This window comes from Nicotiana tomentosiformis, chromosome 4, assembly GCF_000390325.3.
Source record: "Nicotiana tomentosiformis chromosome 4, ASM39032v3, whole genome shotgun sequence".
NCBI classification, from domain to species: Eukaryota; Viridiplantae; Streptophyta; class Magnoliopsida; order Solanales; family Solanaceae; genus Nicotiana; species Nicotiana tomentosiformis.
Window position 1 is genome coordinate 35,181,879 of NC_090815.1, and position 25,505 is coordinate 35,207,383.

General features: G+C 39.8%; 1 protein-coding gene across 1 annotated transcript; it reads right to left on the reverse strand.

Annotated features, from left to right (window-relative positions):
• Positions 1-10,646: 10,646 nt before the first annotated feature.
• LOC138909497 (uncharacterized) lies at positions 10,647-11,126 on the reverse strand. The gene is made up of 2 exons (XM_070200697.1): positions 10,855-11,126; positions 10,647-10,782 (listed from the first exon to the last, which is right to left on the reverse strand). Exons 1-2 carry the CDS (start codon positions 11,124-11,126, stop codon positions 10,647-10,649), a joined length of 408 nt encoding a protein of 135 aa, XP_070056798.1.
• Between the last annotated feature and the right edge of the window lie 14,379 nt (positions 11,127-25,505).

Genomic DNA, 25,505 nt, shown 5'->3' on the forward strand with positions numbered 1-25,505 from the left:
TGTAGCAATGCCATTATCGTTGGTCTATGACGCCGAAGCTCTGATCCTGATTGAGGTATGAGGTTTCGATATGTAACAAAGGAGTCGAATAACGAGACCATGAACACGAGCCTGGAATTATTGGATGAAAGACGAGAAGCCGCTTTTGTCCGATTGGCCGCCCAAAAATAGCGGATCGAAAGATACTACAATCGAAGAACCAATCTTCGACATTTCAAAATCGAGGACTTGGTACAAAGGAAAATCACCTTCAACACCCGAAATCCAAATGAAGGGAAACTGGGTTTGAACTGGGAAGGACCATATCAGGTCCTCGAAATCGTAGGAAAAGGGTCCTACAAGCTCGGCGTGATAAACGGCAAACAACTACCGAGTAATTTAAACGTTTCGCACCTAAAATGATACTACTGCTAAGGTACAACCCTCCAATGTTCATTTATATTTCAAAATTAACTCTTGCATGTGTTCGACCAGAAACAGGGATGGATTATTCAACTCGAAGGCTTTAGGCCTAAAAGCACGTGTTGCACTCTTTTTTCCTTAGACCGATTTTGTCCCAAATGGGTTTTTCGGAGAGGTTTTTAATGAGGCAACCATTGATAGTGCTAACTTAGAATAATTCAACAGTATCTGAGGACTCTTTACAATCAACCTTGAATACTGGGGGCATTACCCTCGAATATATCAAGTTCGATTATCAAGTTCGATGCAAGAAAGTTACTTCATGACAATAGGGTTTCGATAGGAAATATTGTATGGGCAAAATGGTCAAAACGAACCATGCCCGTGTAGTTTGCTCGAGCCCTGGCAAAAAACATGAACACATGTATAATGAATTATAAAGAGAAATTTTAATAGCAAGGGAGCAAGTCATAGTTAATAGTGAAGGTCTTGATACAGATTGGAACACATTACAATTGCGAGTTAGTCATTACAGGAATTCAGAATAGAGTAGGAAAGAAAACTCATGTCAAAGAGTAAATGTAAACGTTCAGGTGCCAAAACATTAGGCTAAATGAACTTAAGAGGGTCTAAATTATTCAAGGGAAGCATATTCAAATAACTTCTCTCAAATCTGGAAATTTTAGGTAAAAATCAAATGCTAAAGAGGTTCAGATCATAAGACAAGTTTAATGCTAGCAAAGTTACACACAGAAATGGTCTAAGAACACATTAGGTCATGAAATTCAGAGGCATGAATATGCAGGATATAAACACAGAGGAATGAAATCGTAAAGCCAAGATACTTACCAGTTATCAGTTGAATAAACAGACAATAAGAAAGAACAAATTCCATAGTGCTCTGAATGTCAACAAAGAACAAGAACCCAGATTCGTAGTGCGTCAAAGTTCCTAAGGGCTTCAAATGAACTCCGGGCAGCGCTCGCACCAAGAAAAGTTGAAAATCGAATTCCGATGGCCTTGGATTTCAGCCAGCCAAGTATCAGAGTATATAACAGGAGAATAAGAGAATAATAGAGTAATAACTTCGATTGTTTAGTGAATCCGGGTGATTAAAAAGTCTGTTTTAAAGGGGAAAGGAGAGGTGTTTATATAGTAGTAGAAATCAGACAAACAAATCAAGGAAATACTGTAAAATCAACATAAATAAGGAAATAATAACATGCAGAATCAGTAAAAGTCGGATTAGAGAAATATTATGTAAACCCTAGTTGACAGAAATCAAAAATTGGCAGAAGATCTTGGCTAATCGGACCCATATATCCTTGATATAAATGTATATAGACGGAATACCGTCTAGATCTTAAATATTAAACGCGATTTCCTCATGATTCCAGATCTGGTACTTGCCAAAAATAGGCAAGTACTAAGTAATACCAAAATCGTGTAAGTAACACGGAGATGGAGCATCTATAGGAGACAAATTGTAAAAGGATTCCATATTAAGGTCGGAATCGGAGATAATTGAGGGTGTGACGACTAGGGTTCGTGGAGGAGAAGGGCGTGACAGATAATAAGGGCGTCTGTCTTTTAGTAAATGGGGATTAAGGTTTGGGTGAGGGGATATAAGGAGATTGTGGAGGAGTGTTGTGAGTCGTTGATCACTTTTGATTAACGACTGGGATTTAAGAAGAGTTGGGTTGGGTTTTTTGGACTGGGTTGGGGATAAAAGGATCGTTTGGATTGGGCTTGGGGATTGGGCTAGGGATTTGGGGCTTGTCTGGTCCGAAATTAATCCCAATTTTGGACCAGATTTTAAAATAGGAAATTAAGGTAAATAAAATTTTATAAAATAATTAAATAAATTATAAAAAATATTATTTATGCAAAGTAATATTTTAAAATAATAGTATAATATTATAAAAATGTAGGATATTATTTTGACCTTAAATAAAATGACAGATGCAATAAAATATTAAAATATAGGCTATTATTGCAAGATTGTGAAAATGGCCTAAAAATACTAACGTAATTATAAACAAATAGAGTAAAATATCTGAAGCAAGTATTATAGATGAAAAATAATAATTTTAGATAATTAAGTCATCACAAAATAATTGAAAGAAGTAATTAATAAAGCTCTGAAAAATTATGAAACATTATAGAAATATGCTTGTATAGATTTGTAACTATATAATGACGCCAAATGATGTTTTAAAAGTATATATACTATTCGAGAAAATATGAGGGCAAAATTGGGTATCAACAGTTGTCCCTATTTACCCGGGAATGATAAGAAGAGTTGTCGGGTAAAGAAAATGATGACCAATTTTGGCCGAATTGAGTGAGGAATGATGTGATTTGAAAAATGGGGGCCGAACCCTGGTTCCTGAGTTGCCTACATATCCCTGATGTTACGAAAATCAGGCCATGTGTAGTTCTGGACCCAACGGTGAACGAAACTGATGGAGTTGTTATAGGAGTGTTCACATGTTTCGGAGAGGGTTCTTTTGGGTAGGATAGTATCAGATGCATTTTTGCGGATTCATGCATGTGAATCTGAAACGTTACGGATGTATCACAGAGCAAATATCTAAACGTTCATAGAGTAAAAATGGGTAATTACTGGTGGTCGGTTACGTTTGAAATAATTAAAGGATGTAAACGTTGTGAACGAAAATCGGAGCGAAGATTGCTCCCGTTTGTAGAACGGTCACCTCCTGGATTACCTGCAAAACTTAAAACACAGTGCATGCAAATATATATATATATATATATATATATATATATATATATATATATATATATATTTGGACAGTGATGATGATATCCTTAGACCATGACGTCTTGGGCCATGAAGCGTATGATAAGGGATTTGCAGGCCATGAAATGGTGTCCTCGGGCTATGGGGATGGTGCTTCTGGACTATGACGCCTTTGAATAATGGTGTGTAATTTTGAGAGATCCTCAGGCCATGGAATGGTGTCTCTCGGCTATGAGGATGATGCTTTCGGACTGTGATGCCTTTGGAAAAAATGGCGATGTTTCAGCCCATGAAATGCAAATATATGACACTTGGTCACATGCGAAGATGAGATAAGACAAGGCTTAGTCTTGTGTAAGGTGAGGGCAGTGCTTAACCCTAGGTGAACAGAGGGATAGTGCTAGGTTTTAGGTAGTGTAGTGGAGACAATATATAATCTTATGCAAGGAAAAGGCAATGCTTAACCTTATGCCAAAAGGGAAGACAATGCTTAGTTTTGTGCAGGGAAAGGCAATGCTTAGCCTTATGCAAGAAAAGGAGACAAATCTTAGTTTTGTGAAGGGGAGACAGTGCTTAGTCTCATGCAAGGAAAGACAATGTTTAGCCTAATGCAAGAAGAGGAGACAATGCTTAGTCTCATGGATACAGTGCTTAGTCTCATGCAATTAGGGGAGATAATGCTTAGTCTCATGGAATTAGGGAGGCAATGCTTAGCCTCATGCAAGAAGAGAAGGCGATGCTTAGTCTTATGCAAAGAAGGGAGACAATGCTTAGTCTCATGCAAGGAAAGGCGGTGCTTAGCCTTATGCAATTAGGGAGGCAATGCATAGCCTCATGCAAGAAGAAGAGACAATGATTAGTCTCATGCAGGGAAAGGCAGTGCTTAGCCTTATGCAATTAGGGAGGCAATGCTTATCCTCATGCAATAAAAAGAGACAATGCTTAGTCTCATGCGAAGAAAGGAAATGCTTAGCCTTATGCAATTAGGGAGGCAATGCTTAGCCTCATGCAAGAAGAGGAGACAACGCTTAGTCTCATGCAGGGAAAGGCAATGCTTAGCCTTATGCAAGAAGGGAGGTAGAGCTTAACCTCATGCAAATGATGACAAGGCGGTGAGAAAGTAAAGTATTTCTTAGCTGGAGGTGTCTGCGCTAGGTAATTTATTTTCATGAAGATAATGACTTGATGTATGTGCGGATAATGTTGTTTTATCGTGCCTGCATCCAAAGAAAAATCGTGAGTTTTATGGGGGGAAGGTCGGTTCGTGCTTTTGTCTTCTTGCTTGGCCTTTACTCTTGTCTTGGGATCCTGTTTGAGTTACCCTGGGCAACATCTGGCTGTCATAGAAACAAAAATTTCGAAAAATATGCAATGCATTTGATAAATATAGTTATTTGAAATGTAGTAGTATGGGACATCAAATAATTTAGCATACTTCTGACTATACTTTTGGTTGTTCCGTATATGACGAAATTGGCTGAACTTGCGATCTTGCCCCAATTTCTGATCGCAGGGAAAATGAAGATTTTATTAAGGTGTGACCGAACCCACAGGGCTTCTTATGTATTCCCTATTAAATGGGAATCAGGTCAGGCATAGTTCAGTTACATCAAGCAAAGAAATGTAAACAATCCTAAATATAGTATCTCTTGACTGCGTCTGAGTTGATAGGTTTTGACAAAATCTCTCTGTCCATTTCTTCAAGTACGAGCGCCTTCCTATTAGTACTCGATGAACCATGTAGGGGCCTTGCCAGCTGGGTGAGAACTTCCCCTTGGCTTCGTCCTGATGTGGGAAGATCCGCTTTAGCACTAACTGCCCCGGTGTGAATTGTCTTAGTCTAACCTTTTTGTTGAAAGCTCTTGCCATTCTATTCTGGTAGAGTTGACCGTGACATACCGCATTCATTCTTTTTTCCATCGATGAGAGCCAGTTGTTCATATCGGCACTGTACCCATTCTGCGTCACTGAGCTCAACTTCTTATATGATTCTTAGAGAAGGGATATCTACTTCGGCAGGGATAACCGCTTTCGTACCGTAGACCAGTAGGTAAGGAGTTGCCCCAGTTGATGTGCGAACTGTGGTATGATAACCGAGCAGAGCAAAGGGCATCTTCTCGTTCCATTGTTTGTAATTGTCTACCATTTTCCTTAGTATTTTCTTGATGTTTTTGTTGGCAGCTTCTACAGCTCCATTCATCTGTGGCCTGTATGTTGTGGAATTCTTATGCCTGATCTTGAAATTTTCACACATGGCCTTCATTAAATCACTGTTGAGATTGGCGGAGTTGTCGGTGATGATTGACTCTGGTACTCCAAACCGACAAACAATGCGATCCAGAACAAAATCTGCGATGACTTTCTTAGTTACAGCTTTGTAAGATGCGGCCTCAACCCACTTTGTGAAATAGTCTATAGCCACTAGAATGAACCTATGCCCATTTGAAGCAGCGGGTTCGATTGGACCGATGACATCCATGCCCCAAGCGGAGAAAGGCCAGGGTGCGCTTGTTGGATTAAGTTCATTGGGTGGCACTCGTATCATATCAGCATGTATCTGGCATTGGTGACACTTCTGGACAGACTTGATGTAGTCTGTTTCCATAGTCATCCAGAAATATCCTGCTCTTAGTATTGTCGTGGCTAAGACAAAGCCATTCATGTGCGGTCCGCAGGTTCCGACATGTATTTCCTCGAGCAATCTGGATGCTTCCTTGGCGTCGACACACCGTAATAATCCTAGGTCTAGAGTCCTTCTGTACATAATTCCTCCTCTTTGAAAGAAATGGTTGGCTAACCTTCGGAGTGTGCATTTCTAAGTATGAGTTGCGTGTTCAGGATACTCTCCCTTTGCCAAGTATTCTTTGATGTCACGGAACCACGAATTTCCGTCACATTCTTCTTCAACATGAGCACAATAAGCCTGTTGTTTATGAATTCCTATTGGGATAGGATCGATGAAGTTCTTGTCTGGGTGTTACATCATGGAAGATAAAGTGGTCAATGCATCTGCGAACTCGTTCTAAATCCTCGGAACATGTTTGAACTCTATCTTCGTGAATCTCTTGATTAGCTCTTGTACACAGTAAAAATATGGTAATATTTTGGTGTTCTTGGTAGCCCATTCTCCTAAAACCTGATGCACCAAAAGATCGAAATCTCCAATCACTAGCAACTCGTGGAACATTCATGTCAATGGCCAACCTGAGTCCCAAGATGCAAGCCTCATATTCTGCCATATTGTTGGTACATGGAAACCTGAGTTTTGCAGATACCAGATAGTGTTGGCCAGTTTCTGATACTAAGACAGCTCCGATACCCACTCCTTTGAAGTTTGCGGCTCCGTCGAAGAACATTCTCCAACCATCATATGCTTCGGTGATATCTTCTTCTATGAATGATACCTTTTCGTCGGGGAAATACGTTTTCAATGGTTCGTATTCTCTGTCTACAGGATTTTCTGCAAAATGATCTGCCAACGCTTGCCCTTTGACCGCCTTCTAAGTTACAAAGATGATGTTGAATTCACTCAGCAATATCTTCCATTTTGCTAACTTTCCCATAGGCATGGGTTTCTGGAAGATGTATTTCAACGGATCCATCCTTGATATGAGATATGTGGTGTATGCATAGAAATAATGCCTCAACTTTTGAGCTATCCAAGACAAAGCGCAGCAGCTGCGCTCCAGCAAAGAGTACCAGGCTTCATAAGGTGTGAATTTCTTACTCAGATAACATATTGTGTGCCCCTTTCTTCCAGTCTCATCATGTTGTCCCAGAACGCAACCAAAAGCTCCATCTAGTACGGACAAATAAAGCAACAAAGGTCTTCCTGGTTCTGGTGGGACCAGAATAGGTGGTTTAGACAAATACTCCTTGATTTTGTCGAAGGCTTTCTGACATTCTTCAGTCCAGCTTGTTGCAACATCTTTCTTCAGCATTTTGAAGATCGACTCACAGATCACGGTTGATTGTGCTAGGAAACGAATGATGTAGTTGAGACGCCCCAAGAAGCTCATCACATCTTTCTTATTATTCGGAGGTGGCAAGTCCTGGATAACTTTGACCTTTGACGGGTCCAATTCAATCCCTCGACAACTGACGATGAATCCTAGCAATTTTCCGGCAGGGACTCCGAAGGTACACTTTGTAGGATTCAGTTTTAGATTGTACCTTCGAAGCCGATCAAAGAATTTCCTCAAGTCTGCTATATGATCTGTGTGTCTTCTAGATTTAATCATGACATCATCCACGTACACCTCTATTTCCTTGTGTATCATGTCATGGAAAATGGTTATCATGGCTCTCATGTAAGTGGCTCCAAAATTTTTCAAACCAAACGACATAATGTTATAGCAGTACATTCCCTATGGTGTGATAAAGGTTGTCTTTTCGGAATCCTCTTCATCCATCCAGATATGATGATACCCCACAAAGCAATCCACAAAGGATTGGAGTTCATGTTTGGCACAGTTGTCGATCAGTATGTGTATATTGGGCAATGGGAAATCATCTTTGGAACTCGCCCTGTTTAAATCTCGATAATCAACACACACTCTGACTTTCCCATCTTTCTTCGGAACCGACATAATGTTGGCCAACCAAGTCGGATATTCAAGGGTTTGATTTTCTTGGTGACCTCCTCTTCTATCTTCAAACTCATATCCGGCTTGAATTTTCTAAGCTTCTATTTTACCGGTGGACACATGGGATAGGTAGGTAGCTTGTGAGCCACTATGGACATGCTCAAACCAGTCATATCATTGTAGGACCATGAAAAGATAACTTCATACTCTTTTAGGAATCAGACATACTCTTCCTTCTCGGATGGTGATAGGTGAATGCTTATACGTGTTTCCTTGACCGTTTCAGAGTCCCCTAAGTTAACTGTCTCAGTCTCGTCTAAATTAGACTTCGGCTTGTTTTCAAAGTTTTCCACTTCTCTGACAATTTCCATAGGTATTATGTCATCTTCCAGATCTTATTTATCATTATCCTTATGTCGTGTTGCTTCATTACATGTCACAGTCATAGGTTCATCAGGATAGGTAATAATAATACTGTAGAAAGAAAAATGTATAGAATAACAATAAATACTAAAAATAGAAATGCATTAATAAAATTTTGAAAAACGTCAACAAGTACGGCTCGATGACTCGAGAAATTATTTTTAAAAAAAACGTTCAAAACAAAATACTGAAAATGTCTTAGATGCTCAAAAAATTGCTTTAAAATAATTGATGCAAATTGTCAGGCTACCCATGAACTCGACGGGCCCGGGATGGCGCAACAGTCCAATTCTTGAGAACATCTCCTCTTTCAACGGTCTGAATGGTAAGGTCTTCCTCCTCCTCCTCCTCAACTATCGCACTGCAATCCATGTCTTCGTCATCCAGAAATAACTTCCTTATGCCAGCTAAGGCTCCATCTTCCTCAGACTCCTATATCATGTCAGCTTGATGAAATGTCTGTTGCAAATGTGGTACCGGTTGTTCCAGCAGATAATAAGGATCGCGCCATGGTGGTGACCAATCCTGGTACTCTTTCTAAGTATATTCGTACCCCAGTCCGAAAGTTGTACCATGACGCTTCAGCTGTACCGGTTTGGTGATCCCTTGGAGATTCTTGCTGAGACCCTTGCCGGGTTCATAACCTGTCCATAGAAGTATGCTTTCTATCTTGTTGCCCCACCATTTGTCCCTTTCAATTACATTGACGCACTCAATGCGATGGTATGTTTATCCACCTAACTTCTTCTTATTCTCGATGACTGGAACAGTCTGATTGGTATAAATGAGATTACCTCTATCTCCGTGGATGATCACCTCTTGGTGGTTCCATTCAAACTTCCACAGCCTGATGTAAAGTAGAGGCAATTTCCCCAGTGCCATGTATCCAGGGTCGTCCCAATAATAGATTGTAGGTAGTAGATATATCCAGCACTCGAAACTCAACATCAAACCAGGCTGGGCCATCTGTAGGCTGAGGTTGATTTTTCCGATTGTGGATCTTTGAGATCCATCAAACGCATTTACATTCATGTTTCCTGCTCGTATCTTATGCAGGCCTTTACCTAACCTCTTCAGAGTGGTCAGTGGACATATATTGAGACTCGAACCCCCATCTATCAGGACCCTGGCGATGAATTTATCCTCAAATTGCACTGTGATATGTAATTCCCTGTTGTGACTTAGTCCTTCCGGTGGTAGCTCGTCTTCATGAAAGGTGATTTTGTGGCTTTCCAGTACCTACTCGACCATGTTGGCCATTTACCCACTAGTGATGTTGGTGGGTACATAGGCTTCACTCAGTACCTTCATCAAGGTATTCATGTGTATCTCAGAGTTTTGTAACAGTGACAAGATAAATATCTGAGCAGGAGTTTTGTTCAAATGGTCAACCACAAAGTATTCTCTCGCTTTTACTTTTCTCCAAAGGTTGTCAGGACCAGTCTCAACAATAGGCGGCTTAGATGCAGCTTCTTTGCTTATTCCTCCCAAGTGCTCTAGTCATGCCTTGTGCTGTACCTATTTCTTCCATTTTCACTTTTCCTTTCCTTCTCACTTCTGCAACATAATCCCATGGTATAGCATCATACTTTTAAGAAGGCGTGGGTGCTACCATAACAGTGAAGGGTGTGGTTACCTCAACTTCAAATGGTGCTGGTGAGGTTGCCTCGACTTCAAGCGGTGCTTGGGTTTGTACCACAATGGACGTGAGGGTGACTGGGATGTTTTATTATCACCCCCTCCCGAATGAGTCCAATTGACCCCTCCGGATCCCATTCTTCATCGGTCTCTATCAGATTCACTCCCTCATCTATGTGATCAGGGAGAGGATTGTTACGAACATTGGGTACGACTTCTTTTGCATGTATGACCTTGGTGTCGATCAATGTCTAAATCTTGTCCTTCAGAGTGAGACACTCATCAATGGTTTGGCCCTTCATGCCTGAGTGATAGGCATATGTCTTGTTTGGGTTAATCCACTAAGAAGAGTTTTCCATAGAAATTGCGGGAATGGGAGTGACATAACCAGTAGCCTTCAGTCTCTTATACATTTGGTCTATTGGTTCAACAATTGGAGTGTATTGTCTGGGTGATCTGCGGTCGAAGTTTGGTCTTGGGTTTTGGTAATTTTGGCGGGCGGGTGGTGGTGAGTGATAATATGCGGGTTGTGTGTTATAGGCATGGTAGGCGGTGGCAAGTTGTTGGTATCTGAGGGGTGAGGGCTGGTATGTGGGTGGAGGTGTTTGGTATGTGAGAGAAGACTTAGGACCCTGGGACACCATTACAACACCCATTTCTTTCTTCTTAGAGATACCCCCTGACTGCAAAGCTTTATTTGTGGCCTGTAGTGCTTCGAAATTTGTCACCATTCCACTCTTGATCCCTTCTTCTATTATTTCTCCCAACATGATGATGTCAGAGAATTTATGGTTTTCAATAACCGTCAGCTTTTTTATGAAGAACTTATTCATCTATTCTTCTTCAAGTGTTGGCCTTACTTTCGCAGCTTCAGATCTCCATTGAGTAGCATACTCACGGAAGGTTTCCATTGGTTTCTTCTTGAGATTTTGAATGTAGAAAACGTCTGGTGCATTTTCTATGTTGAACCTGAATCGGTCCATGAAGTCTCACACCATGCTCACCCAATTAACCCACTTCTTCGGGTTCTGACTAATGTACCAAGATAAAGCATCTCCTGTGACGCTTCTCATGAACAACTTCATACATATTCGTTCATCTTTGCCCACTCCTTCAAGTTTGTCACAATATATTCTTAGATGTACTTTTGGATCACCGATTCCATCGAACATTTCGAACTTGAGAGGTTTGTAACCCTCCGGCAGTTCTACATCTGGTTGAATGCACAAGTCCTCATAGTTCAAACCTACAATGCCCCTACCACCTTCGACACTCTGAACTCTGCCAGTAAGCTTCATAAGTTCCTCCGCCATGTTCATGATGAGTAAATCCTTCTCGGTTGATTTCGGTATATATAGGGTTTGTTTTGGGGTATGGGGTAAAATTTCCACATATATAGGATTGCTTTGGTGAACTCAGGGAATCTGGGCATAAGGGTGGCACTGGTTGAGTTTTTGGGTTCAGGAGTAGGTTGTGGTGCATTTTGGGGAGTGTGATAAGTGGTGGTTTGCAGGTATTGAGTCGGATGATGGTGGCATTGTTGGGGAGTAGGTACCAGTAGAGGATTATGGTTTTGAGGAGGTGTGTTGTATTGATGTGGCGCGGGAGGATTCGATGGTGAATTTTGGTTCTGTGTGTTTTGGGGTGGTGTCGGGTTTTGGGCATTTGGCTTTTGTTGGTTGATATCAGGGACGTTTAGGGTGAGGGAAAGGTTTGCCAAGATTCGGACCTTCTCAAGTTCTCCTTGTAGCTCCAAGATTTTCTGTTCTAGGTGTAAGATCAATTCGTTCTATGCCGGAGTACTTCGGCCATCTAAAGTTTCAACGTTTTTTGCCATAGTAGCATTGTCTTTTTTGATACCGCTCAAATCATCCATTTTTCCTTTCCCTTTGCTTCTACCTTTAAGATAACTTGGTAGAGGAGGAGGTGGAGTACCTCTGTATCTAGTGTAATATGCAGATGATGCCAGTATGCACGAACCAACCGTGGGGAATGGGAATAATCAAAAGAAATAAAAAGCAAAAGGTAACCAGGCCAGTAAGGGATATTAGAAAGAATGCTTGCAGTATTTAAACTTGTTCTATAAAATCATGCAATAATTCGTGTCCTAATTGGGGACCTCATTGTGCACAAGGTAGGCCTAAGTGACACATAGACTTGGAGAAAATTGATGCCAATATTGCATCATTTCATTAATGTGAAAACGGGCCAAAATTTTACTAAATCGACAATAATAATGAAGTTACTAATGGCATTTAGCCTTATTACAATCGAAATCTAAACTAAGCTAGAAAATAGTAAAGAACACCATTTGCTAAATCTATTTAGTCCCTGAGGGACCTTCTCCATGCTTGGCTCTCTTGACTCCGTCAGTCTGGTTCCCCAGGTCGCGCATATCCAGCAATAGGTAAGCCTTTGCTAGATGCCCTCCTTCATTGCCATCCGTGTTCTGTCAATCTGAAAGCCTCTTCCTCATCTTTCCCTCAAACTCCATCAACCCTTGCTCCAAATATTCCAATCTCTCGGTGGACTTAGTGGCGATTTACTTCCATTCATTAATTTCCTCCATGTCCACTTTATGTTGTTACAGATATCTAGCTTCAGACTCAAAAACCCTTTTGTGAAGCCTTCTGTACTTGACATGTGCCTCAGCAGCATCATCAATGATCCTATTTTCCAAATTGACCCCTAGATTGACGTCTCCTGCTATATCATCTACCAACCATGATGGATAGAAATACACATAACTGCATGGTACCTGTCTGGCTCGATAGTCTCTCTTTCCACAATGACCTTCTGGTTCCACATATGTTGCGCCTCGAACTTGAAAGGAATGATGTCCCCTTTGAAATCTGCCTTGTACTGGACCATGTTGGAAACCCGAGGTATGACCTGTGTTCTTCCTGCTAGTCTCATTACCCTTATGGGAGCATAAGGATAAATGCCTCGCAACCCGATCAATACCAAATGGGTAGTATCCCTCAACCTGATTATGAACCCGCTGCTAGGAAACCACTCAAACATCCAATGTACCTTCTCGTCTGTCAGATTGCTGAAGAAACATACCCAACTTACAGCATTTCTGGGCAGTGCAAACCTATCTAGGATAAATGTCATTTTATTTGGGTGATCGTAAGCTATGTATTCATTCAACAGTCGTCGCAGAAGCTCTTGGTGATATTCTCCCCTCTGAAAGTGTTCCAATAACTAGACTTGCAATAATAAATTACAACCTTCAAAATGTCTAAACTCCTGCTTGCACCGATCTAGAGCGCGGTACAGTTCAACTAGGATCATGGGGATGATGGTGTAGGTTTTCCCCTCGATGCCTTTCATTAAAGTTCTTGCAACAATAGCTAAACGAGTGTGAACCCTTCCTCCTTTCATTGCAAATATCAACAAACCCAAGAAGCAAATGATGAATACATAAACTCGGCGGTGCGTCCAACATAAGGAGGTAATGGCAAGTTCCTCATGATGAAGACGATATGACTTATTGTGCCCGTAACGCTCATAAAGGAATTCAAATAGGATGTATGACTTTCAAACAAAGCAACTCATTATTTTTCTTGAAACCTAGCATTTTAGAAAATCGCGAGGGGTGCGATCAACTGGAACTAATAACCTTGGACTATCCCATGGCAGCTTAGCGAAGCCTCCTATTTCTTCTAAGAAAGGAGTCATTCCTATGTCACCAAAGCGAAAGACGGCCCTTTTCTCATCCCAAAACATGGTAACGACCTCGATCAATGTCCTATTTGGTCGGATGTCTGCAAGCAAATAAAGTTAGCCCTCTCCCCCTCCAGATTCGACCATTTACACAATAATGATCAACATATTGGCACATTTTCTCCAAGTAATGCAAATAACATGGTAGTGTCCATTGGGATTGTGGAAATCCCGTCGGACTTTGGATAAGGCTTATCTTAGCGGGCTATTATGTTAACAACATCACAACCTGTACTAGGTTTAATATGATACATGTATATTTGATGTTGGAGTAAGGTTTCTATAATGGTCTAGACTGGTACTCTCAAGTGGACAACTTGAGAGGGAAAGGCACGGGACCATCGACTGCACCGCTAATCGACTAGTCTACCACAAATAAGACTTTCCGATTTAAAAAGGGTAATTCTAGAAGAGCGAGAACACTCATCAAGCGCCTCTATGTTGATAATTGGCACGAGTGGAGTATGATGTGGAGCATGCTTTATGCAGAGATAATAACACATTGCAAAATATTTGCATGATAAATATATAAAAGCAGTAAATACGGTAATAAGTTAAAACATGAAAAACATAAGAAAGAAAGACAAAGGAAGAAGTTAGTTCGTGGAATATATGCGAGAATGTAATAAAGCAAGTAAGGGAATAGGGATGGGAGAGGCATGATATAGTAGTCTTTAAACAAAATGAAGAGCCGTCATAGCAAATAATGGGGAATGGGAAAGAAATGTGAATGTTATAACAAATTTAAACAAATAAAGGTGGAACATGAAAGGGATGTGCATTTTATAACAAAGAAAATAATCCACATAATCCAAGTTCATTATGGCAAGAACCTAAGTATTTCCCCAGCAGAGTCGCCATGCTGTCGCGCCCCTTTTTTCTTGCGAAAGTGGGTTTTGACGTTGTGAAACCTCTTTTGAGTGGGAAGTAAAGTGCTAAAGAAGAAGATTCGCCACCTAATGGTTTTTGAGGTGCGTTAGGGCACCTATTATGCAGATAACTCTGTTTGACTAGTCAACGCCACCAAAGATCGGGTAAGGGCTCAAATTACCTCAAAGATAAGGTGTTAGGCACTCTTCGAGGTCCACAATTATGGGTCCCAGCCGAACTTAAGATTATGTGGATTATAATTAGTCAAGATAAACAAAGAGAGTGAGGGTCAAAGAAATTTATTATAACACAATGAGAAATAAGGATTACAAGGATATAACTATGACGGTCTATATTAGACGGCTAAAAGTATAAAGATGAGGAGGGGGGCGGGTCCTAAGTTTTTTAGTCTAAAGGATCACCATGTGTAACATAAATAATACTTCGCAATTCTCTTAAGGTAGGGAATTACTCATATTATTCAGCGGGAACATACTATCATCTCCTTCTACCCGATTACTATGTTAAAGTTGTTTACTTAAGCGCTCTAATTCAATTCTAAGTCGCGCCCTATGCGTGCACTGCCCATCCCGTACCTATGGTCCAGGAGGCATTGGACCTCTATTAAGGATGGTTCTAGACTTTACTTAGACTGATCAAAATGATAAAACTAGGTGACATACAAAACAAGTTGGACTTCATGTAAGGACAGTTAAGGGCTCAAGTTTGCCTCCACACTTAAACAACAAATGCATGCAAAACAGGTTCTCACATTAGGCGTTAGACAGTTTCAGAACGGAGACAAATTAAAGTTATTTAAGCCCTATAGACATGGTTTCTATATAACCTTGGACTCAAACATGCAGGCAGTTTCAGACGCAAGATGCCACTTTAAGAGCATAGACATGATCTCTAGGTGATTCACGCAGTAGGGGGTAGTGAGAACCATCGAAAATATTCAGAATTACTCGTGTTTGATCCTATGGACATGCTCTCTAATAGTGGCATGGCTAAGCAATAAAAAAGTGTTTGAAAGTTCAGTATTAACACTTTAAAATAAGTGGTAATACCCTATAGGCAGGATTTCTAACGATTGAAAATGGTTTTTTATACTTATCACCTATAGGCATATTTTCTAGGTGAGCAATATGATAACAATAGAAAATTAACCAATTAAAGTCCTATAGGCATGATTTCTGGATGAAGATCAGCAGAACATAAGCTAGTATGATCCTATAGGAATGGTATCTAATGAATATGTTGTAGTTATTCAAATTGAAAGAATAGTGTAGATAACCAATGAGAGTGAGAGAACAGTGATTAAGGGACAAAATTTGGAGAGGTGCACTTGTATTTTAGAAAGCAGACATAGAAAAATTGCCCAAAACATAGAACATGCTAGTTAAGAGGGTCAACAAGACTTAGAGGCAGGTTGCTATTACAGGTTTAACACTTAGTAAGAAGTAACATACTGGCAGAAAACACATTGAGAGAGTTAGAGGAGAATCAATTTTTCTGAGATTACAAGATTAGCATGCAAAGGTGCATAATACCAAACGAGTCTAAGTAAAGCACTAACTTAAAGGGTTTAAAGCCTAAGGGTCCAAATCATGCTGAATATCCATCACAATACCAGAAAGCAGACATGCCAATTTATCACTAAGACAAACAGTCTAAAACATTGTAAGGAAACGCAGATTATGATAGCCACTCTAAAGGTCCCAAATAATTGCTAAGGATATTAAATCAAGCAAAACAAAGACATGCTGAGTGACACAATAGCAAGGAGCAAGTCATAGTTAATAGTGAAGGTCTTAATACGGATTGGAACATATTACAGATGCGAGTTAGTCATTATAGGAATTCAGAATAGAGTAGGAAAGAAAACTCATGTCAAATAGTAAATGTAAACGTTTAGGTGCCAAAACATTAGGCTAAATGAACTTAAGAGGGTCTAAATTATTCAAGGGAATCATATTCAAATAACATCTCTTAAAACTGGAATTTTTAGGTAAAAATCAAATGCTAAAGAGGTTCAGATCATAAGACAATTTTAATGGTAGCAAAGTTACACACAGAGATGGTCTTAGAACACTTTAGGTCATGAAATTTAATGGCGTGGATATGCAGGACATAAACACAGAAGAATGAAACCGAAAAGCCAAAAGACTTACTAGTTATCAGTTGAATTAACAGACAATAAGAAAGAACAAATTCCACAGTGCTCTGAATGTCAACAAAGAACAAGAACTCAGATTCTTAGTGCGCCTGAGTTCCCAAGGACTTCAAATGAATCACGGGTAGTGCTCGCATAAAGTTAAGTTGAAAATCGAATTCCGGTGGCCTTGGCTTTTAGCCAGCCAAGAACCAGAGTATATAACAAGAGAATAAGAGAACAATAGAGTAATAGCTTCGATATTTTAGTGAATCCGAGTGATTAAAAAGTCTTTTTCAAAGGGGAAAGGGGAAAGGGGAGGGGTTTATATAGTAGTAGAAATCAAACAAACAAATCAAGGAAATACTGTAAAATCAACATAAATAAGAAAATAATAACATACAAAATCAGTAAAAGTCGGATTAGAGAAATATTAGGTAAACTCTAGTTGACAGAAATCGAAAATTGGCCGGAGATCTTGGCTAATCGGACCCATATAGCCTTGATATAAATGTATATAGATGGAATAACGTCTAGATCTTAAATATTAAAGGCGATTTCCACATGATTCCAGGTCTGGTACTTTTCAAAAATAGACGAGTACTAAGTAATACCAAAATCGTGTAAGTAACACGGAGATGGAACATATATATGAGGGAAATTGTAAGAGGATTCCATATTAATGTCGGAATCAGAGATAATTGGGGGTATGACGACTAGGGTTCGTGAAGGAGAAGGGCATGATAGAGAATATGGGAGGCTGTCTTTTAGGAAATGGGGATTAGGGTTTGGGTGATATGATATAAGGAGAATGAGGAGGAGTGTTGTGAGCCGTTGATCACTTTTGATCAACGACTGGGATTTAAGAAGAGCCGAGTCGGGTTTTTTAGACTGGGTTGGGGATAAAAGGGTCGTTTGGATTGGGCTTGGGGGTTGGGCCATTGATTTGGGGCTTGTCTGGTCCGAAATTAATCCCAATTTTGGGCTAGATTTTAAAATAGGAAATTAAGGTACAAATAATTTAATAAAATAATTAAATAAATTATAAAAATGTTATTTATGAAAATTAATATTTTAAAATAATATTAGAAGATTATAAAAATATAAGATATTATTTTTACCTTAAATGAAATGACAAATGCAATAAAATTGTAAAATATAGGTTATTATTGCAAGATTGTGCAAATGGCCTAAAAATACTAATGTAATTATAAAAATAATTGAGTAAAATATCTAAAGGAAGTATTATAGATGTAAAATAATAATTTTAGGTAATTAGGTCATCACAAAATAATTTAAAGGAGTAATTAATAAATATTCAAGTAATTTAAATACAGGAAAATTAGTTTTAAAGCTCTGAAAAATATGGAAAATTATAAAAAAAAAAAATGCAGGTATAGATTTGTAACTAAATAATGATGCCAAATAATGTTTTGAAAGTATATATACTACTCGAGAAAATATGTGGGCAAAATTGGGTATCAACATGAATAATGTATTTCAGCTTTATCTTGACTCGTTTGTTATAGTGTTCATTGATGATATCCTGGTGTACTCTCGTAGCCAGGAGAAGCATGCCCAGTATTTGAGGATTGTGTTGTATCGGTTGAGGTAGGAGAATCTTTATGTAAAGTTCTCCAAGTGTGAGTTCTGGCTTAGTTTAGTGCCGATGCCTTGAGTGGGAAGGCGGTGAGTATAGGTAGTCTTGCTTTCCTTTCCGTTGTGGAGAGACCTTTTGCAGTTGATGTTTAGGCTTTGGCCAACCGGTTCGTGAGATTGGATATTTCGGAGCCCAGTCGGTTTATTGCCTGTGTGGTTTCTCGGTCTTTCTTATTTGATAGAATCAAAGAGTGCCAGTATGATGATCCTCACTTGCTTGTCCTTAAGGACAGGGTTCATCACGGTGATGCCAGGGATGTGACTATTGGGAATGATGGGGTATTGAGGATGCAAGGTCAGATTTGTGTGCCCAATGTGGATGGGCTACGTGAGTTGATTCTTGAGGAGGCTCACAGTTCGCGGTATTCCATTCACCCTGGTGCCGTGAAGGTGTATCAGGACTTGAGGCAGCACTATTAGTGGAGGAGGTTGAAAAAAGACATAGTTGGGCTTGTAGCTCGGTGCCTTAACTGTCAGCAGGTAAAATATGAGCATCAGAGACCGAGTGGCTTGCTTCAGAGGATAGAGATTCCAGAGTTGAAGTGGGAGCGGATCACCATGGATTTCGTAGTTGGGCTCCCACGACTTTCGAGGAAGTTCAATACTATTTGGGTGATTGTGGATTGGCTGACCAAGTCCGCACAGTTCATTCCAGTTGGTACCACTTATTCTTCAGAGCGGCTGGCTGAGATTTACATCTGAGAGATTGTCCACCTTCATGGTGTGCCGGCTTCCATCATTTCAGATAGAGGCACACAGTTTACATCGCAGTTTTGGAGAGCCATGCAGCGAGAGTTGGGATCTCAGGTGGAGTTGAATACAACATTTAACCCACAGACGGACGGGCAGTCTGAGCGCACTATTCAGATATTGGAGGATATGCTACGTGTGTGTGTCATTGATTTTGGGGGTTCATAGGACCAGTTTTTGCCACTCGCAGAGTTTTCTTACAACAAAAGTTATCAGTCGAGCATCCAGATGGACCCGTATGAGGCTTTGTATGGGAGGCAATGTAGATCTACGGTGGGTTGGTTTGATTCCGGCGAGGCTAGAATTTTGTGTACAGACTTGGTTCATGATGCATTGGAAAAGGTTAAATTGATTTAGGAGCGGCTTCACACGGCGCAGTCTAGACAAAAGAGCTATGCCGATAGGAAGGTCCGTGATGTGTCTTACATGGTTGGGGAGAAGGTTCTGCTGAAGGATTCACCCATAAAAGGTGTTATGCGGTTCAGGAAGAAGGGAAAGTTGAGCCTTCGGTTCATTGGCAGTTTGAGGTACTTCATAGGATTGGGGAGGTGGCTTACAAGCTTGCCATAGCACCTAGCTTGTCGAGTGTACATCCAGTATTTCATGTTTCTATGCTTCGAAAGTATGTCAGCGATCTGTCTCATGTTTTGGATTTCAGCACGGTTTAGTTGGATGGTGATTTGACTTATGATATGAAGTCAGTAGCTATTCTGGGTCGAAAGGTTCGGAAGTTGAGGTCAAAGGATATAACTTCAGTAAGGTGCAGTGGAGAGGTCAGTCGGTTGAGAAGGCTACTTGGGAGACCGAACGGGAGATGCAGAGCAGATATCCACACCTATTTGAAACTCCAGGTATGTTTCTAGACCCATTCGAGGATGAACGTTTATTTAAGAGAGGGAGGATGTAACGACCCGGTCGGTCGTTTTGATAATTATAGTCATGTTCCCCCATTCTCTGCTCCTTTTGTATTCTAAAGCTGTTATATGACTTATCGGGTTAGTTGGTTCGGGTCTGGAGAGATTTTAGAGTGAATTGAGACACTTAGTCTCTTAATTGTAAGCTTAAGTTAGAAAAGTTGACCGGATGTTGTCTTATGTGTAAATGACCACGGATTAAAATTTTGATGGTTTTGTTAGCTCCGTTAGGTGATTTTGGACATAGGAGCGTGTCCGGATTGTGATTTGGAGGTCCGTAGTAGAATTAGGCTTGGATTGGCGAAAATTGGAATTTTGGAAAGTTTGACCGGGGGTGGACTTTTTGATATCAGGGTCGGATTGGATTTTTGGAAGTTGGAGTAGGTTCGTGGTGTCATTTATGACTTGTGTGCAAAATTTGAGGTCAATCGGACGTGATTTGATAGGTTTCGACATCGTCTGTAGAATTTGTAAATTTCAAAGTTTATCAGGCTTGAATCCGTGTGCAGTTTGTGTTTTTGATGTTGTTGGAGGTGATTTGAGGGTTTGACTAGGTTCATATTATGTTTTGGGACTTGATAGTATGTTTGGGTGAGGTCTTGGGGGCCTCAGATGCGTTTGGGGTGGTTAACAGATCATTTTCAGACGTTGGTTGAAGACTGCTGATGTGTTTCTTTTGGTTTCCCCTTACGCGTTCGCGATAGGTGTCTGTGAGCTGAGGAATTTTGTTCTTCGTGTTCGCGAAGAAGAGGACGCGAATGTGAATGCGAAGGTCTGGACTGAGAAAGCATCGCGAACGCAGGAGCGTGACGCGTTCGGGAAGAGGTGTTGATGGCAGTTGGAGACCCCAAGCTCTTGGTCTACCCATTCACGGGGTTGTGGTCGCGTTTGCGAAGAGTGGAGTTGACAAAGCTTTGCATTCCCGAAGCTGGGGTCACATGCGCGTAGGCCAGGCTAGGCAAGGCATCGCATTCGCGAGGTGGAGTTCGCGTTCGCGAAAGAGATATTTCCGGGGAGTCAAGTTTGTGTTTCCCGAATGCGAGGCTCCTTCCGCGTTCGCGAAGAAGGCGCATTTGGGCAGATTTATTTTCAAAACGAGGGTTTCGAGTTCATATCATAAAATTGAAGTAGGAGCTTGGTAGAAGGAAATTTTTGGAGAATTTCTTGCATGGGTATTTGGGGTAAGTGATTTCTATCTAATTTTGGTAAAATTCTATGATTATGCCTTTAATTCCATCATCTAATTTGTGATTTGGGGTGGAAAATTGAGGAAAATGTGGAAGCATTCTTAGGCTAGAATTTTGAGATTTTGAATGGGATTTTGTTATCGGATTTGAGTAAATTTGGTACGGTTAGACTCGTGAGTGAATGGTCTTTTGGGTTTTGTAACTTTTGTTAGATTTCGAGACGTGGGCGTGGGGGGAGGGGGGTTGAGCTGATTTCTGATTTTTGGCTATAATTTCGTATTTTTCTTGTGGAATTGATTCCTTTAGCCTATATTGATTGTATTGTACGGCTTGTGGGTAGATTCAGGGCGTTTGGAGACCGATTTGAGAGGCAAAGGCGTGTTGGAGAAGAGTTTTGCCCGGATTTAAGTAAGTAACACTTTCAAACTTGGTTTTGAGGGTTCGAAACCCCGAATTATGTGATATGTGATTTGTATTGAGGTGACCACATGCCAAGTGACGGGCGTGCGAGCGTGCACTGTGAAAATTGTGACCTGGTCGATTCCATGGCACTATATAGTGGTTCTATCTTGTTGATATCCCTATTTTCATCATGTGATAAAGTAATTGAGTTGTCAATCATGCTAGATGTCATGTTTAGGCTTTATGCTTGTATTGTTGGGACCCATAGTGGTAGTTTCTTGCTATCATCTTACTGATTTTATTGATATTTCGTACTCAGTCATATTCATTCATTTCATATCATATCTCAGTCTCAGTTGTTATTTATTGATACATCATATCATTATTTTCGGGCTAGTTTTCATGACATTGTGAGCTTGTGAGTGAGACTAAAGAGATTTATGACTAAGTGAGGCCGATAGCTTGATTATGAGTGATAGTTATGGGATCGGGCTACACGCCGCACCGGTTATATTGATTTATGATAGGGCTTAGGCTGAAGGAGCCCCTCCGGAGTCTGTACACACCCTAGTGAGCGATGTTGATATTATTTAGGGATGGATCTTCCCTAAACATGGAACTTGTCCGAAGCATTATATACTTGGAGATGGATCTTCTCCACGAGCTGGATTGGCCCTACTCGGTACTGGGTGACTGATGGTCAGTGATGTATATATTCCGGGATGGATCGTCCCTGGGCCGTTTGGGCCATATACAGTATCGAGTGATTGAGCATTTGAGAGTGTGAGCACATGAGGTTGTTGGCATAGTGCATCACATACAGCATGTGCATTGACATGTAGAAGTAGAGGAATTTTCTGCTTCATATCGATCAGATTTGATCTATTTTACTGTTTGAGTTATCTATTGAACTTGAAAGCATGCCTATGTTTCTGCCCTGTTATTTCTATATTATTCTATGCCAGTTGAGTTCGTCACTACCTTTCAGACCAAAGGTTGGATTTGTTACTTACAGCATTGGTTGTACTCACGTTACACCCTGCACCTCGTGTGCAGATCCAGGTGCTTTCCGTGACGGCGGCTGCTGATTGAGGAGACAAGATCTCGGAGACTATCGAGGTAGCTGCATGGCATTCGCAGGCCTTGAATATCTTTCATTATATTTATTTATATTTCAGTTTTTTCTCCTTATATATTGTAGTAGACTGTATTATGGCATAGATGCTCATGTACTCGGTGACACCACGATTTTGGGATAGATTGTATTGTATTGCGGGTTTATTTCTATTCCAAAAAGTTTTTTCTTAAATATTAATTGCTTTCATCTATATTTTCAAAGCTTTTACTGTGTTAAGATAGTTGAGTAATGGCTTGCCTAGTTTCACGATATGCACCATCACGACGGTTGATTTTTGGGTCGTGGCAAGATTCAATTGAATAAAAAGATCAAAATGATTAGAAGTGATAGGGGTGGAGAATATGAATCTTCGTTTGCAGAAATATGTCCTGAATATGGAATTATCCATCAAACTACAGCCCCCTACACACCTCAATCCAATGGAATTGCGAAAAGGAAAAATCGAACATTGAAGAAAATGATGAATTCTTTATTAATAAGTTTCGGGTTACCGCAGAGTTTGTGAGGGAAGCTATCCTTACAGATAACTGAATACTTAATAGAGTACCCCACATCAAAACGCAATCTATTCCATATAAAAAATGGAAAGGAAGAAAACCTAACTTGAAATATTTCAAAGTGTGGGGATGTTTAGCAAAGTTACAAGTAGCTTTACCCAAAAGGGTAAAAATAGAACCGAAAACTATGGATTGCATTTTCATTGGATATGATACAAACAGTAAAGCATGTCGTTTTTTGGTTCATAAATCTGATAATCCCGAAATGCTTGTTAATACGATAATTGAATTAGATAATGCTGAATTCTTTGAAAGCATCTATCCGTATAAAACTGAATGTGAGTTGTTAAGTGAAAGACCTAAACGACCACGAGAAAAACCAAAGGAAAATACTCCAAGTGTAGTATATCCAAGGCGTAGCAAAAGTCAAAGAACATCTACTTTCTTTGGACCAAATTTTGTGACATTCTTGCTTAAAAATGAGCCTCAAACTTTTAAAACAGTTATGTCATCTTATGATTCAGCATTTAAAGAGGCAGTCAATAGTGAGATTCAATCAATTTTTCATAATCATACATGAGAATTGGTTGATCTTCCTCTAGGAAATAAGTCTTTAGGTTCGAGATGGATCTTTAAACGGAAAATGAAAGCCGATGGCACTATTGACAAATATAAGTCAAGACTTGTTGTCAAAGGTTATAGGCAAAATGAAGGCCTTGATTACTTTGACACTTACTTGCCAGTAACGAGGATAACATCTATTAGGGTGCTAGTGGTACTGGTGACCGTGTATGGTCTTGAAATCCATAAAGGGATGTTAAAACATCTTTCTTAAATGGAGAATATGAGGAAGAAACTTACATGGAATAACCTAAGGGTTTTGTGGTTCCGGGTAAAAAAAAGAAAGTGTGCAAACTTGTTAAGTCGCTTTATGGACTTAAACAAGCACCCAAATAATGGCATGCCAATTTTTACCAAACAATATTGGCAAGTGGATTTAAAATCAACGAGTGTGACAAATGTGTTTACATTAAAAACACTCCAGGTCATGAAGTCATTGTTTGTATATATGTTGATGACATGTTAATAATGAGTAAACATATCACAGATATAAATGCTACTAAGCGCATGTTGGCTAGTAAATTCGATATGAAAGACTTAGAAGTTGCTGATATGATCTTAGGAATCAGAATTCACAAGACTCCACAAGGTCTAGCATTATTATAGTCTCACTACATTGAAAAAGTACTTGACAAATTCAAGTATTTGGATTTCAAGATTACCAAGACTCCAACTGATGTGAGTTATGCACTTCAAAACAATGAAGGTGAAGGTGACTCACAACTGGACTATGCAAGATTATTGGAAAGTTTGATGTATATCATGAATTGTACATGACCAGATATAGCATGTGCTATTAGAAAACTGAGTCAGTTTACAAGTAATCCAAATCAAACACATTGGATGGAAATGAAACGAGTTTTGGGGTATTTAAAATATACTCAAAATTATGCTTTGCATTATAACAAATATCCCTCCGTGATAGAGGGATATAGTGATGCAAATTGGATCACCGAATCATCTGAAGTTAAATCCACGAGTGGATATGTTTTCACAATTGGAGGTGGATAAGTGTCTTGGAAATCATCCAAACAAACGTGCATCACCCGTTTTACAATGGAATCTGAATTCATAGGTTTAAATAAGGCATGTGCAGAAGTTGAATGGCTCCGGAATTTCTTGGAAGATGTTCCATTTTGGCCCAAGCCTTTCGCACCTATATGTATACATTGTGATAGTCAAGCGGCAATAGGCAGGGCAGGGAGCGTTATGTATAACGAAAAATATCGTCACATTCGACGGAGACACAATATCGTTAGACAACTACTCTCTAGTGGTATTATCACGATTGACTACGTAAAGTCAAGAGATAACGTGTCAGATTCACTTACAAAAGGCGTAGGTGATGACACGATAGGTCATCTTTAAATTTAATACTTATTTCTATATTTTGAGACCTCAAATAGCACCATTCAGCTTTTCTCGACTTTTGTGCACAGTTTATAAATTTTTCCATAAAGTTTTTATGTGAAAAATTGATATTAATGTGAAAAAGTGCTTCAAAACTCATTTAAGTTGACTTTGGTCAAGCTTTTGAGCAAACAAACTCAGATCAATGTTTTGACAGTTTTGGTAGTTCCGTATCGTGATTTGGGATTTGGGCGTATGCCCTGAATTGAATTCGGAGGTCCCTAGCTCAAATTATCGCCATTTAACGAAAACTAGAAATTTAAAGGCTAAAGACTTCTAAAATTTGACCGCGGAGTTGAATTTATTGATATCGGACTCAGATTAAGATTTCGAAAATTGGAATAGCTCATTTATGTCATT

Excerpts from the sequence above, each read along its gene's own strand:
- LOC138909497 (XM_070200697.1), bottom strand. The coding sequence starts at position 11,126 with ATGGCGGAGGAACTTATGAAGCTTACTGGCAGAGTTCAGAGTGTCGAA. Across the intron at positions 10,783-10,854 it reads ACAGGAGATGCTTTATCTTG|GTTCAACATAGAAAATGCAC; the intron begins GTACATTAGTCA and ends GGACCGATTCAG.